The sequence below is a fragment of the Anoplopoma fimbria genome, unplaced genomic scaffold (genome assembly GCF_027596085.1).
Source record: "Anoplopoma fimbria isolate UVic2021 breed Golden Eagle Sablefish unplaced genomic scaffold, Afim_UVic_2022 Un_contig_13304_pilon_pilon, whole genome shotgun sequence".
NCBI classification, from domain to species: Eukaryota; Metazoa; Chordata; class Actinopteri; order Perciformes; family Anoplopomatidae; genus Anoplopoma; species Anoplopoma fimbria.
The window spans coordinates 1-15,910 of NW_026554271.1; the positions used below are offsets into that span (position 1 = coordinate 1).

The following is a 15,910-nucleotide window of genomic DNA, read 5'->3' on the forward strand; positions in this document are numbered from 1 at the left end:
CAAGACCTTCAAGAACTCACATTAGTAAGAATGTTGAGTCTGTACATCATCATCTGATCACTGTTTAATGGGATTGACTGTATTGACTCTGTGTTCAGGTCCCAGCAGCTCAGAGATCAGATCTCATAGAGCTGTTGTTCTCTGGGGCTGCTGAGAGTGTTCTTCTGCTGGCTGGACTCGTTGGTCTCGGTGTCCACTGTGAGTCTGATCTTCATCCAAATTTTAACCTGAATTCTTCACCAGTTTTATCTCATCCTTGTTTCTCCATAACACTCTCCTTTCTTGACTTTTGTCATTTTTTTTAGTTTTGCTTGTTAAATTTCTAGTTGATCAGGAGCATTACTATCATTACTGAAATATTATCTTTAATTATTTAAATGAGGCATTATCTAATGGTAACTTTTGGTGAATTTAGAAGATCTTTACAGACACAACCAGACAAAGTAGTAAAATAAACACCTGAATGTGTATTTTGGATGTTTTCTCTCCACTACTGTGAAAGAAGAGGAAGTAAAGTAACTCAAAGTTTTTGCCTGTAGCGTCTCACTTTAAATTAGCATCAGTATTAAAACATGAGGTGTTTTTATCATGATTAATTTCAGACCATGACTCAGTGCGTGGATCAGCTGCAGATCTCTCCACTATCAAAGCCAACCTGACCGAGCGTCTCCGGGTCATGGATGACAAGCTGTCCTCCGTGTCCGAAGAGAGAGACCAGCTGAACGACAACCTCACTAAAGTGACCAAAGAGATGGAGAGACTTCAGCTTTCATCTCAACAGAGTGAGTGCTTGTCTGTGTGGGTTCTGCTGGTCATGAACCTTGAACATATGACACTGTTATATCAGTTCTATAAAACATTTACAGTCTGTTTTCCCTGTCCAAATAACTTTATTTAAACATAACTGCATTAATGCACAATTCACACTGTCCAAGTTTTGGTAGCATCTATTTTAAGGCTAAAAGCCTGAATTTTAGTCCAATTTAAATGTGGCCTCTGCCACTGTGTGAAGTTCTAACAGTTCTATGCAACAGTTAAGTTATAACTTCCAATGTGAACAGACTTTTTTCACTTCAGCTGTTCCTTAAATACATAGAAACAGTTCTACATTTGAAACACTTTCATTTCCATAAAAGATTCTGACCGACTTAAGGACAATATGAGTAACTGTGAGAAACATTTAGTGCAATATTGAAGTTATAGAAAGGGTTAGGACCATATAAGTGTTTACTTCTGCCTTCTCCTAAGTGGATATATACAATTGTTTTATTTATTTAGTTTATTATAATTATTCTTGCTTTGTTTTCTTATTATGTGTTACATGTTTAAAACTGTCAAATGTAAACATCCTAGGGAATTTCATGTTATACTATTTTTGCTTTTCAGGATTCATTTTTTTATATTGCCTTCCCTTTTGTTCCAATGTGATAAAGAAATAATGCTATAAATATTTAGCCATTTGATCCAATAAGTATTTGGTCTGGTAGTCGTGCAAGGAGTCACTACACTACAGACAGAGTTAATTATTGTTATATGGACAACAACTACAGAGAAGTAGTTGCTTGCAATGAAAATTTAGGATTTCAGGATCCCTACAACAATACTCATTTAATATATATGAAAAGAAAACCATGCAAAAAATAAGTAGTAAAAGTAAAGTAAAAGTGTGAATCTAAGACATAAAATTGCACAAAAGTTCAAAAATACGGATACAATCTAACACAAAAAAAAAATATATATACATTTGTGGAAGAAAGTTATTGGAAAATGATGAGTGTGTTCTGTAAACATGAATGTAATCAGTTTCTATGCTTACTGAGGAGCAACGAATATCATATACAAAGATTTAAACAGGCACTAAGACAGTAATTGAATAAGTGTCATAGTGATGCGCCTCAGATCTCAAGAGATAAGTTAACAAAAACCAACAACCGCTAACTTCATCATTTTGAGTGAGTGGGTCTTGTGTGACCCTGAATGTATTTTGTTTGCTCGACTTTTACAGAGAAATCGTGTCCTGCAGGATGGAGGATGTTCAGTCGTTCCTGTTATCTTCTCTCTGGAGAGTCTGCTTCCTGGGATGAGAGCAGACAAGACTGCAGAGACAAAGGATCAGATCTGGTGATCGTAGACACGCTTGTAGAACAGGTATTGTGAAATTCTATATTTATATTTAGTTTTTCCCAAGTGACAACGTCATGATGTTCAGGTGATAAAGCAGGGGATCCAGTCTGATTGGGAGTTGTCCGTCTGTGTCCTCGTCTTACAACTTAAACCCTATCACACAGTGTTTTCAGTTCATCAAAGTGATTTGTAACATTTCTGTCAACTAAATATGTTTTATGGCTCCACCTTCTTGTGTCACTTCTGGTTGCAAAAAACAAGATGGTGACAGACGAAAGTGCATATCGTAGAGACTGTAAAGCCCTCTGAGGCAAATTTGAGTATTTCTCTTTCATGCTAATTAATTCATATATACTCATACTACATTTTGGAGGAAATATTGTACTTTAAAAGAAATAAATAAACAATAATATAATAACAATTCTAATAATAATATTCATATTAAAGTATATTATATTATTCCTAAATGGGCCTTTTTTCATAATGAGTACCTTTGCTTTTGTTATTTTAAGTAAACTTTTGTACTTTTACTAAAAATATTAAATGAAGGACTTTTACTTGTAACATAGTATTTTCACACTGTACTATTTCTACTTTTAATTCAGTAAAAATCTGAGTACTTATTCCGCCACCGATTATGCCTGCTCCTTTTTCTCACCCTGCACTTTTTTTTATTGTACATGTACTTTTTATTCTGGAAAGAATTTCACATTTTTATTTTGTGGATATTCATGCCCTCCCATCTTGTTTTTGGGTTTTTTTTCTACTCTGTATATAAACTGGATATGTATTCCATACAGATGTGGATATATGATTCTGATTCAACATTAACTATGTATCAGCTGTATTGATAATAATATCACATATTTTTGAGCGAATACGATTTTAATGTGAATTCTTGTGATTGTTCAGATGAATCCTTGCATTTGCAATATGTAATAAAACTTAAACATAAATACAGACTTTCTGTCCTTTGATCTTGAACAGGAATTCCTCAGTAGCATCATCAGGAAACGCACGTGGATTGGTTTAAGTGACAGAGACAACGAGGGCACCTGGACATGGATTGATGGAACTCCACTGACTGACACTGTGAAGTAAGACACACAACAAATGTTAATATTGTGAATATAGACACATAAACAGCTTTTGCTTCACCTATTAGGTTTATTTTAGGTACAAGTCTTATTATCACAAAACAATTATCAAAATCAGACTCAAGTCAAATCATTTTCTTGCTAGCGTTGCCTCCTACACGGAGAATTAAACTAATTTGGTTGGAACATAAAAATCCACATCTTTTATTTTAGGTTCTGTTATTAAATGTTCTTTTGGACACTTTGGTTCGGGGAAAATCCTGTGAATATTCACCAGCTTAATCACCTCCTAGGTACTGGATAAGTCCGCCTGATAACGGTGGAGGAGATCCACAGTGGGGTGAAGAGGACTGTGTTGAAATCGCATATGGGAGAACACAGAAACAAAATGGAATGATCTGCGGTGTGATAAAGCTCTGCAATGGATCTGTGAAAAACTGGCTTAGTATTTTAAATATTACATCTGTTGAAAGTTATTGTGAACATGCAAAAGGCCTTAAATTGTTTCTTGGTGTGTGTGATGTATATAGAGAGAAGGAGAGAGTGCACGTAAAGGGTTGGAGGTCAGGTATCGAGATCTCAGTGTGATTGTTAATGAAGCTTGACCCTGAAACAAACTTATTAGATAATAAAGTTGATCAAGCTGTTTTCATTTCTCTTTGAATTTAGAGGACTTCAAAAAATTCTCACATTCACCAACACACCTAGCTTGAATGAACCTCCTCAAATAACATGTATACAGCGATATACAGCATATTTATTTCACGTAATTGAAAATGACTTCAGTACTTCCTCATTAAAGGGACTTGTCCCAAACTGTTCCTGTTTGGTGTGTCAGATGATACGTTTAAGTAGGCTATGTTTAACATGACCTTCCTCAATGTTAAACCTCAGGTTACTGTCCCCTGTTACTGTCCCTGCTCAGAGTTTCTCCCAGTTCCTGTTCCCGATTGGTACATCTTTTCCCTAGTTTCTTGTTCCTGGGCCCGTAGCCCCTGTTCAGCTGGTATTCAGATCCGAATTCCCAGTCTCCAGAGCCACAGGCACCAGGGTTTCTGTCACGATCTTGGTTTTGATTTAGTTGGTTTCCTGTTTTATTTAGAAATTCTCAGCCTCTTTTGTCCTGTGGTAGTTGGACTCATATTCTCGGTGGTTTTCCCATCTTTTCTCTGTGGATCACCTGTGTTGTATCAGTCTTGTCAGCCTGCTCTGTTCCCTTTCTTAGCCACTCCAGTCAGGCTTCCTCACACAGAAAGACACTGTTTGCATCTCTGGGATGTGAATACACACCTGCAATTACCACATATGACCAAAGGTGCCGCCAAAGAGAAGCAAAACAGATATTCGAAATTGTAACTTGCTGTTTGTCAGTTAAATACTTTTCTTTTAACCTTCAGCAGAAGAGCAAAGTACGATTTCACAAAATGGCCTTCCTAGTTTCTTTTAGCAGAGACATCAAAAAATGTATAGCAACCACCAACCAATAAGCTCTTTTTTGAGGTTTTCTTACCTTGTAACTCACCAAGGTAAAATACCCTATAGGTTTTATTTTCTTTGCTGGATTTTTCCAACACAGACCAAGTTCCAGATGCTTGAAAGTTTTAATTTTACTTTACGACTTTGCATTTCATGGTAAATGAAATTCTTGAGGTCATGAATGGTAGTGCAGTACTTTATTTTCGATTACTCAGAGACTCAAAGTCCCGGTAGTTTTTAAATTTGTGCATTCCTTTATTTGCTTTGGTTTAGATGTTATCAAAAGCCAGAAATGCATTTTTGAATCCCAATCAAACAGAACTTGAGACTTTTAGTGTGCATGTGTTCATGTGACTGCCGGTTACAGTCCGGTCGGTGGGGGGATGAAGAATTGATTTAGCACCTCTTAAAGTCATGACTTCCTTTTTCTGATATAAATAATAACCAACAAGAGTTTCATAATTTTCATGTGGTTTGTGCTGCAGAGCTCACCCTCTGGGAAATAGCTGGCATCCTCAAGAGCTTATGGAGGAAGTCTATACCAACGTTGAATATGCCCAAACTGTCGACTCAAACCCTTTGACCAATCAGACAGGTGAGAATGTGAACAGATGAATATACTTTATTATATTTATGTGTTCCCTGGTCTTCACTGTGTTCAGGTCCCAGCAGCTCAAATAGCAATTTTGTTTGTATTTTTGGTTTCAACTTTACTGATTTTTTATTATACATTTTATCACAATGTTGCCATGCTACATGTGCCTGTTCACACATTACTGTATTCCCAGTTTTTTGTAGATTCATGTTAATTTTTAGTTTTTATTTCACAATATCATTGACAATGTAAATGTATGTTTACCATGCCAATAAAGCCCCTTTGTAATGGATAACATTTAATACAATAAAAGGATAGCAGACATATATTGATAGATATGGTGTGTCTGACAGTATTGTGGGAGAGGATCATCATAGAAACTATTTTTACCACAACTCTGAAACTTGTGACTTCCTCAGAGGGTAAAACATTTAGACACGTTCATCATTTAATAGCTGGCCATCTTTTTTAGCGATGGAGGAAATCTACGTCAACACTGAATATGAAAATCTCAAGTTTCCTCAAGACCTTCAAGAACTCACACAGGTAAGAATGTTGAGTCTGTAGATCATCATCTGATCACTGTTTGAATGATTGACTGTATTGACTCTGTGTTCAGGTCCCAGCAGCTCAGAGATCAGATCTCATAGAGCTGTTGTTCTCTCTCTGGGGCTGCTGAGTGTTTTCCTGCTGGCTGGACTCGTTGGAATCGGTGTCCACTGTGAGTCTGATCTTTATCCAAATTCTAACCTGAAATTTTAACTCAAATTAAAGAAATTTAAATTTTCTTAAATGTTGTTTTGAAATATGCAAATAAAACTTTATCTTATTGGGTCTTTTAGTGAATTTAGGAAAAGATCTACAGACGTAAATATTAAAAAAAATGACACGCTCTCCTCCGTGTCCAAAGAGAGAGACCTGCTGAACACCAGCCTCAGTTAAATGACCAAAGAGATGGAGAGACTTCAGCATTCATGCAGTCAGAGTGAATGCTTGTCTGTGTGGGTTCTGCTGGGTCATCCACCTTGAATATATGACACTTTTATATCAGCTCTGTAAACTACATTCAACATTACTGAAAGATGAATGTATTAATGCAAAAGGCACCTTTTCCAGGTCTTGGTTGCATCTATTTTTATAGCTAAGAGCCAGAGTTTTTTTATTTTTTATTTATTATTCCTGTTTTGTTTTCTCATTTGTTACAGGTTTTAAATAAATCTAACTAAAACTCATTTTTCAAGTTACGCAATTTTCCAGGCTTTTTGCTGACTTATAATATTTTATTTATTTAGATTATTTAGATTATTAAGAATTTGCAGTTATTCTTGTTTTGTTTCCTTATTGTTTGTTACATGAATGAAACTATCTAATCTATCTAAATTTTCCCCGCTGCGGGACTAATAAAGGATTATCTTATCTTATCTTATCTTAAATGTAAATGTCTTGAGGTTTTTCAGATTCAATAATTTTTCTTTCCAGTTTTCTTTTTTTTTTTTATGTTGCTATCCTTTTTGATTTTATCTGAGGTAGAAATATGTCTGTAAGTAATTAGTCATTTGATCAAATATTGTTCTGATAGTCGAGTGCAGGAGTCACTTCACTACACACCCTTTAAATAAGGAAGCATGAGGAGTTATTTATATTTATAGGCACAACTACAGAGAAGCAGTCCTGAAAAACTGAAATGTCAAGCTTCCTACAACGATTCTCCCTTCCTCACTGGAGGAGATCGGCGCAGGTGCTCATCCAGGCTCTGTCATCTCCCTCGCCCGGACTACTGCAACTCACTACTTGCCGGAGCCCCGGCGTCGGGCCATCAGACCTCTGGAGCTTGTCCAGAAAGCTGCAGCTCGTCTGGTGTTCAATCGCCCAAGTTCTCCCACACAACTTCCCTCCGTTCTCTACAATGGCTCCCTGTAAGAGCTCTCCGTATCCAGTTTAAGACTGGGTGCTAGCCTACAGGGCAGTGAAAGGAACAGCCCCTTCCTATCTCCAGACCTTGGTCAAGCCCTACACCCCTGCCCGACCACTTCGCTCTGCTGCCTCTGGGCGATTGGTTGCCCCGTCGCTCAGAGGTCCCTGCGGCCGATCCACCCGGTCACAGCTTTTTTCTGTCCTGGCCCCTCAGTGGTGGAATGAACTCCCCACTGACGTCAGGACAGCAGAGTCGCTGCCCATCTTTCGGCGCAGGCTGAAAACTCACCTCTTCAAGAAGTACTACCCTGAGCCTTCCTCGTAGCACTTATGGCACTCGTATTAGTTGTTGCACTTACTGTATTCGTATCAGTTCGCTACACTTATTGTATTCGTATTCGTTTACTGCACTTATCGTATTCGTAGTAGTTTGTAGCACTTATTGTATTCGTATTAGTTTGTTGCAATTATTGTTTTCGTAGTAATTTGCCTCTGCACTATACTTTTGCTCTGGTTTATGCTTTAAGATGCTTGTTTAAGAAAGGAGATGCACTTATGACTTCTGGTGACTAGTAGTTCTCTTGAATACTCATGTTGAATACACTTCCTGTAAGTCGCTTTGGATAAAAGCGGCCTGCTAAATGACTGTAATGTAAATGACTGTAATGTAACAATGCTCATTTAATATATATATAAAAGAAAATGATGCAAATAAAAGTTGTTATATAGGGATAAAATGTGAAATATATATGTAGTAGATGGTAATTGCAAGATGCATAAACTGTTATGTAAAAAGGTATTTAGTTAATTTCTCTGAGTAATGAGAGGTAATGAAACAGAAAGTTAAATAAAGGGATGTGTGTCTTAGTGATCACGCAATAACTCAAAACTTCAGCTGTCTAAGCAGGAAGTCAATAAATACACACCACTTCTTCATTTTGAGGGTGTGGGTCTTTTGTGATCTAGAATGTCTTACGTTTGCTTCACTTTTACAGAGAAAATGTGTCCTGCAGGATGGATAATGTTCAGTAGTTCAGTAGTTCCTGTTATCTTCTCTCTGAAGAGTCTGGTTCCTGGGATGAGAGCAGACAAGACTGCAGAGACAAAGGAGCAGATCTGGTGATTGTCGGCACGCTTGAAAAACAGGTAGTGCGAACTTTATATTTTTATATTTTGTTTTTCCCAGGTGACAACCTCCAGGTCTGAACAGTGAAGCAAATGCTGAAGTGTCTTAAACCTGCATTCTCTCTAATGTCCATCAGGTGGCGACTCCTCTGGTTGTATATGCAAAAGTGCATATCGTAGAGACTGTAAATCCCCTAAGACAAATTTTGTTTATGCTTATCATGTATTTACTCATACAACATTTTGGAGGAAAATATTGCGCTTTCAATCAAAACAAGAAAAGCTTAATTCATTTTAAAGCTTAAGCTGCCTTGCCGCCGAGGAGCTTTCTTACTACCCCAGCGACCTCTGCCAGGAATATGGATGAGTCTTCCCCCGAGCCTTCAAACTCTGCCTCCTCCACTGGAGTTCCTCAAAGTGTTCTTTCCACCACTCAACAATATCCCATATAATATGTAGTTCTCCTCCTCTGCTGAACACAGCCTGAGAAAAGCCCTGTTTCCCCTTTCTGAGTCGTCTCACGGTTTGCCAGAACTTCCTAGAGGCCAATTCAAAGTCCTTCTCCATGGTCTCCCAGAACTCCTCCCACACTCGGGGTTTTGCTTCTGCAACCGCCTCAGCTGCAGCCCTTCTGGCCAACCAGTACCTGTCAGCTGTTTCCAGAGACCCCTCGGCCAGCCAAGCCCAAAAGGCCTCCTTCTTCAGCTTGACGGCTACCTTCACCACTGGTGTCCATCAGAGGGTTCTCAGGTTGCCGCCACAACATGCAACGATTACCTTCTGACCACAGCTCTTCGCAGCAGCTTTGAAAATGGCTTTGAAAATGGCCTGCTCGGATTCCATGACCCCAAACTTCTGCAGGATGCACGAGAATTTTTTCCAGAGGGGGGAGTTGTAGGACCTCATGGACAGGGTCCTCAGCCAGACGTTCCCAGTTCACCCTCTCCACAGGCTTGGGTTAACCAGGTCCGTCCAGCAGCCTTCCTGCCATCTGATCCAACTCACCACCCGTTGGTGATTGGTTGAAAGCTCTGCTCCTCTCTTCACCTGAGTGTCCAAGACAAATGGCTGCAGATCTGATGATACGACCACAAAGTTGATCATAGCTCTTTGGTCTATTGTGAGTCGATCATAGCTCTTTGGCCTATTGTGTTCTGGTACAAAGTACAATTATGAACCGCCCTATGCTCGAACACGACCACGACCAAGTTCCAGAGGTGTTTGAAAGTTTTAATCATACTTAGAAATGCTTTGCGTTTCATGGTCAATTTAATTTTAAAGGTGATATAGAACAACAAGTAATTAATCTCTGAGAATCTGCTAGGTGTCCCCAACAGAACTTGAGACTTTTAGTATGCATGTGTTCATTTGACTGCCGGTTACAGTCCGTGTCGGTGGGCGGTGAATTTTTTAGGACCTCTGAAAGTCGTGACTTCCTCTTTTTCTGAAAGAAAAAGGAAATAAATTATAACCAACAAGAGTTTCGTCATTTTCATGTAATTTGTGCTGCAGAGCTCACCCTAGGAAATAGCTGGCATCCTCAAGAGCGATGGAGGAAATCTATGCCAACGTTGAATATGCCCAACCTGTCGACTCAAACCCTTTGACCAATCAGACAGGTGAGAATGTGAACAGATGAATATCGTTTATTATATTCATGTGTTCCCTGGTCTTCACTGTGTTCAGGTCCCAGCAGCTTAAATAGCATTTTTTTGTATTTTTGGGTTCGACCTTTCTTATTTTTATTGTATATTTTATAACAATGTTGCCATGCTACATAGCTCTGTTCACACATTTCTGTATGTTTTGTCGATTTATGTAAAAAAATATATATATTTCACACTTTCTTTGACAATGTAAATGTATGTTTACTGTGCCAATAAAGCCCCTTTTGTAATGGATTAAGTTGAATAGAATAAAAGGATAGCAGACATATATTGATAGATATGGTGTGTCTGACAGTATTGTGGGAGAGGATTGTCATAGAAACTATTTTTACCACAACTCTGAAACTTGTTACTTCATCAGAGGGTAAAACATTTAGACACGTTCATCATTTAATAGCTGGCCATCTTTTTAGCGATGGAGGAAATCTCGTCAACGCTGAATATGAAAAATCTCAAGTTTCCTCAAGACCTTCAAGAACTCACACAGGTAAGAATGTTGAGTCTGTACATCATCATCTGATCACTTTGAATGATTGACTGTATTGACTCTGTGTTCAGGTCCCAGCAGCTCAGAGATCAGATCTCATAGAGCTGTTGTTTCTCTCTGGGGCTGCTGAGTGTTTTCCTGCTGGCTGGACTCGTTGGTCTCGGTGTCCACTGTGAGTCTGATCTTCATTCAAATTGAACCTGAAATATTCATGAGCATTATTCTGCTCATGAAAGAAACGTAAGTTTAAGAAATTAAAGTTTTCTTAAATGTTGTGTTTAAATATGCAAATAAGACATTATCTTATAAGGACTTTTGGTGAATTTAGGAAGAAAATCTGCAGATGCAAATATAAAGGTAGTAAAATAAACATTTAAATGTCTATTTTCGATGTTTTCTTTCCACTTGTCTGAAAGGAAACATGTCATGGAAGCACAATAGCCCAAATTGACCAGTCCATGAAAAACATTTATTTTCTTAAATAAGTATCAGTGAGAATATATGATTTGTGATTATCTTGATTAATTTCAGACCATGACTCAGTGCGTGGATCAGCTGCAGATCTCTCCACTATCAAAGCCAACCTCACTAAAGTGACCAAAGTGATGGAGAGACTTCAGCTTTCATCTCAACAGAGTGAGTGCTTGTCTGTGTGGGTTCTGCTGGTCATGAACCTTGAACATATGACACTGTTATATCAGCTCTATAAACATTTACAGTCTGTTTTCCCTGTCCAAATAACTTTATTTAAACATGACTGCATTAATGCACAATTCAACTCTTCCATGTTTTGGTAGCATCTATTTTAAAGCTAAAAGCCTGAATTTTAGTCCAATTTAAATGTGGCCTCTGCCACTGTGTGAAGTTCTTACAGTTGTTTGCAACAGTGAAGTTATAACTTCCAATGTGAACAGACTTTTTTCGGTTAAACCATACTATTTGGTTGTAATTTCATGTCACACTATTTTTGCTTTCCAGGATTCTATTTTTTATATTTCTTTCCTTTTTGTTCTGATGTGATTAAGAAGTAATGTTCTAAGTAATTAGCCATTTGATCCAATAAATACTTGGTCTGGTAGTCGTGTGCAAGGAGTCACTAGAGACAGTTAATTATTGTTATATGCAAAACAACTACAGAGTTGTTGCTTGCAATGAAAATGTAGGATTTCAGGCTCCCTACAACAACACTCATTTAATATATATAAAAAGAAAATCATGCAAAAAATAAGTAGTAAAAGTAAAGTAAAAGTGTGAATCTAAGACATAAAATTGCTCAAAATTTCAAAAATAGGGATAAATTCTTACATACCAAAATATATATATATATATTTGTGGTAAAAAGTAATTGGAAAATGATTAGTGTGTTATGTAAACATGAATGTAATATTTCTTTATGTGTACTGAGAAGCAATGAATATCATATACAAAGATTTAAACAGTAATTAAAGAAGTGTCATAATGATGCGCTTCAGAACTCAAGAGATCAGCGGTCTAAGCAGGAAGTCAATAAAAACCAACAACCACTAACTTCTTCATTTTGAGTGAGTGGGTCTTGTGTGATCTTGAATGTCTTTCGTTTGCTGCACTTTTACAGAGAAATCGTGTCCTGCAGGGTGGATACTGTTCAGTAGTTCCTGTTATCTTCTCTCTGAAGAGTCTGCTTCCTGGGATGAGAGCAGACAAGACTGCAGAGACAAAGGATCAGATCTGGTGATCGTAGACACGCTTGAAGAGCAGGTATTGTGAAATTCTATATTTATATTTTGTTTTTCCCAAGTGACAATGTCCAGGTCTGAACAGTGAAGTCAATGCTGAAGTGTCTTACACCTGCAATCTCTCTACTGACCATCAGAGGGCGACTCCTCTGGTTGTATAGAAGTCTATGAGAAAATGACTCTACTTCTCTCTTGATTTATTCCCTCAGTAAACATTGTAAACATGAGTTTATGTTCTCAATCTCTAGTTTCAAGTCTTCTTCAATACAGCATGATGTTCATTTAGTAAATTATGCTCCATTTAGAGTCAAACAGACCATAAAGCAGGGTATGATTTAGGGCGGAGCTACCATGTGATTGACAGGTCTCTACCACTGTGATGTCCGGTCTGGGAGTTGTCCGTGTGCTCGTCTTACAACTTAAACCCTATCACACAGTGTTTTCAGTTCATCAAAGTGATTTGTAACATTTCTGTCAACTAAATATGTTTTATTAGCTCCACCCTCTTGTGTCACTTCTGGTTGCAAAAAACAAGATGGCGACAGACAAAAGTGCATATCGTAGAGACTGTAAAGCCAGTCATGGACTGTCCATAACAAAACACCATGTTTGAGCATAGGGAGGTTCATAAGTGTACTTGGTACCAGAACACCCTAGGCCAAAGGTCTATGATCGACTTTGTAGTTGTGTCATCAGACCTGCGGCCGTATGTCTTGGACACTCGGGTGAAGAGAGGAGCAGAGCTGTCAACTGATCACCACCTGGTGGTGAGGTGGATCAGGTGGCGGGGAGGCTGCCGGACAGACCCGGTAAACCCAAACGTGTAGTGAGGGTGAACTGGGAAAGTCTGGCTGAGGATCCTGTCCGCAAGGTCTTCAACTCCCACCTCCGGAACAATTTCTCGTGCATCCCGGGGGAGGCTGGGGACATGGAATCCGAGTGGGCCATGTTCAAATCCTCCATTGTGGAAGCTGCTGCTAGGAGTTGTGGTCGGAAGGCGATCGGTGCCTGTCGTGGCGGCAATCCGAGAACCCGCTGGTGGACACCAGTGGTGAAGGAGGCCGTCATGCTGGAAAGGAGGCTCCGTCCGATTGTCGAACCTCAGATTCAGGAGGAGCAATGCGGATTCCGTCCTGGACGTGGAACAGCGGACCAACTCTTTACCCTTGCAGGTCTGTTGGAGGGTGCATGGGAGTTTGCTCATCCAGTCTACATGTGTTTTGTGGACTTGGAGAAGGCCTTCGACCGTGTCCCTCGGGGAGTCCTGTGGGGGGTACTGCGGGAATATGGGGTACCTGGTTCGTTACTACGAGCCATTCGGTCCTTGTATGACCAAAGTGAGAGCTGTGTCCGGATACTCGGCACAAAGTCGAGCTTGTTCCCAGTGCGTGTTGGCCTCCGCCAGGGCTGCCCATTGTCACCAATCCTGTTTGTGATTTTCATGGACAGGATTTCAAGGCGAGCCGGGGGAGGAGAGTTTCCGGTTTGGGGACCTCAGAATCGCATCCCTGCTTTTTGCAGATGATGTGGTTCTGTTGGCTTCTTCAGAACGTGACCTTCAGCACGCACTGGGGCGGTTCACAGCCGAGTGTGAAGCGGTCGGGATGAGAGTCAGTACCTCCAAGTCTGAGGCCATGGTTCTCTTCCGGAAAACGGTGGATTGCACCCTCTGGGTTGGGAGTGAGTCACTGCCCCAAGCGAGGGAGTTCAAGTATCTCGGGATCTTATTCACGAGTGAGGGTAAAATGGAGCGGGAGATGTACAGGCGGTTCGGTGCAGCGTCAGCAGTGATGCGGGCGTTGTACCGGACCGTTTTGGTGAAGAAGGAGCTGAGCCGTAAGGCAAAGCTCTCGATTTACCAGTCCATCTACGTTCCAACCCTCACCTATGGTCATGAGCTTCGGGTAGTGACCGAAAGAATGAGATCGCGAATACAAGCGGCCGAAATGAGCTTCCTTCGTAGGGTGGCTGGGCTCAACCTTAGAGATAGGGTGAGGAGCTCAGACATCCAGAGGGAGCTCGGAGTAGAGCCGCTGCTCCTTCACGTCGAAAGGGGCCAGCTGAGGTGGCTCGGGCATCTGATCAGGATGCCTCCTGGACGCCTCCCTTTAGAGGTTTTCCAGGCACGTCCAACTGGTAAGAGGCCCGGGGTAGACCCAGAACACGCTGGAGGGATTATATATCTCGTCTGGCCTGGGAACGCCTCGGGGTTCCCCAGGAGGAGCTGGAAAGTGTTGCTGGGGAGAAGGACATCTGGAGGACCCTCCTTAGCTTGCTGCCCCGCGACCCGGCCCCGGATAAGCGGAAGGAAATGGATGGATGGAGTACCTTTGCTTTTGTTACTTTAAGTATATTTTGATCCGAATTATTTTGTACTTTTACTTGAAATATTAAATTCAGGACTTGTAATTGTAACATAGTATTTTCACACTGTACTATTTCTACTTTTACTACAGTAAAAATCTGAGTACTTATTCCGCCACCGATTATGCCTGCTCCTTTTTCTCACCCTGCACTTTTTTTATGTACGTGTACTTTTTATTTTCGAAATAATTTTTTTATTCTATGGATATTCATGCCCTCCCATCTTCTTTTTTTGTTTTATTTCTACTCTGTATATGAACTGAATATGCATTCCATACAGATGTGGATATATAATTCTGATTCAACATTAACTATGTATCAGCTGTATTGATAATAACATCACGTATTTTTGAGCGAATACGATTTTAATGTGAATTCTTGTGATTGTTCAGATGAATCCTTGCATTTGCAATATGTAATAAAACTTAAACATAAATACAGACTTTCTGTCCTTTGATCTTGAACAGGAATTCCTCAGTAGCATCATCAGAAAACTCACTTGGATTGGTTTAAGTGACAGAGACAACGAGGGCACCTGGATATGGATTGATGGAACTCCACTGAGTGACACTGTGAAGTAAGACACACAACAAATGTTCTTGATCATATGCAACTAATGCTGCACTTTATCAGGTTTATTTATTGTACAGCTGTCTAAATAATTATTATGAAAATCAGACCGAACTGAATCTCCAACATTGTATTGCAAGCTTTGCTGCACCACGTGGAGAAATAAACTAATTTGGTTGGAAGCTAAAGATCCACATTTTTATTTCACTAGAAAGAATTTAAGCTGCATTAAATTGCTTTTCTCGGCCACTTCGGTGAAGTAAACAATTCCTGTGAAAATTCACCAGCTTTATCACCTCCTAGGTACTGGAATGAACCTAATAACGGTGGAGGACATCCACAGTCGGGTGAACAGGACTGTGTTCAAATAGTAGTTCGCAGGAACCCTCGAGGAAACTGGAATGATCTGCGTTGTGATAAATCTCGGCAATGGATCTGTGAAAAACTGGCTTAGTATTTGAAATATTACATCTGTTAAAAGTTATTGTGAACATTCCAAAGGCCTTAAATTATCTCATGGCGTGTGTGATGTATATAGAGGGAAGGAGGCATGTACATGCTTGGTGGTCGGATATCGAGTTCTCAGTATGGTTTTCTTGCCATAATCAGCTGCTTTTTACCGGGAAAATGAACCGCAGGAGGCCGGGATCTTTAGCATGTATCTGTATACATGTGCTGATGACTATCGTATGCATAGAAACCAAGCTGCACATTATACTGAATAGATACTATAATGAAGCTTGACCCTGAAATAAACTTATGAGGATAATAAAGTT

General features: G+C 39.7%; 1 protein-coding gene across 1 annotated transcript; it reads left to right on the forward strand.

The window, feature by feature from the left end:
• Nucleotides 1-5,965: 5,965 nt before the first annotated feature.
• LOC129117061 (CD209 antigen-like protein E) lies at nt 5,966-15,620 on the forward strand. The gene is made up of 7 exons (XM_054627638.1): nt 5,966-6,013; nt 8,270-8,352; nt 9,844-9,950; nt 11,017-11,121; nt 12,080-12,222; nt 15,032-15,141; nt 15,438-15,620. The coding sequence occupies exons 3-7, from the start codon at nt 9,881-9,883 to the stop codon at nt 15,586-15,588; spliced, it is 579 nt and encodes a 192-aa protein (XP_054483613.1). The 5' UTR covers nt 5,966-6,013; nt 8,270-8,352; nt 9,844-9,880; the 3' UTR covers nt 15,589-15,620.
• The last annotated feature ends 290 nt before the right edge of the window (nt 15,621-15,910 follow it).

What these genes read in the sequence shown, in the direction of transcription:
- LOC129117061 (XM_054627638.1), top strand. Translation starts at nt 9,881, where the DNA reads ATGGAGGAAATCTATGCCAACGTTGAATATGCCCAACCTGTCGACTCA. An exon ending in TCAGCTTTCATCTCAACAGA is followed by an intron (nt 11,122 to 12,079) that starts GTGAGTGCTTGT and finishes GCACTTTTACAG; the next exon opens with AGAAATCGTGTCCTGCAGGG. An exon ending in CCACTGAGTGACACTGTGAA is followed by an intron (nt 15,142 to 15,437) that starts GTAAGACACACA and finishes ATCACCTCCTAG; the next exon opens with GTACTGGAATGAACCTAATA.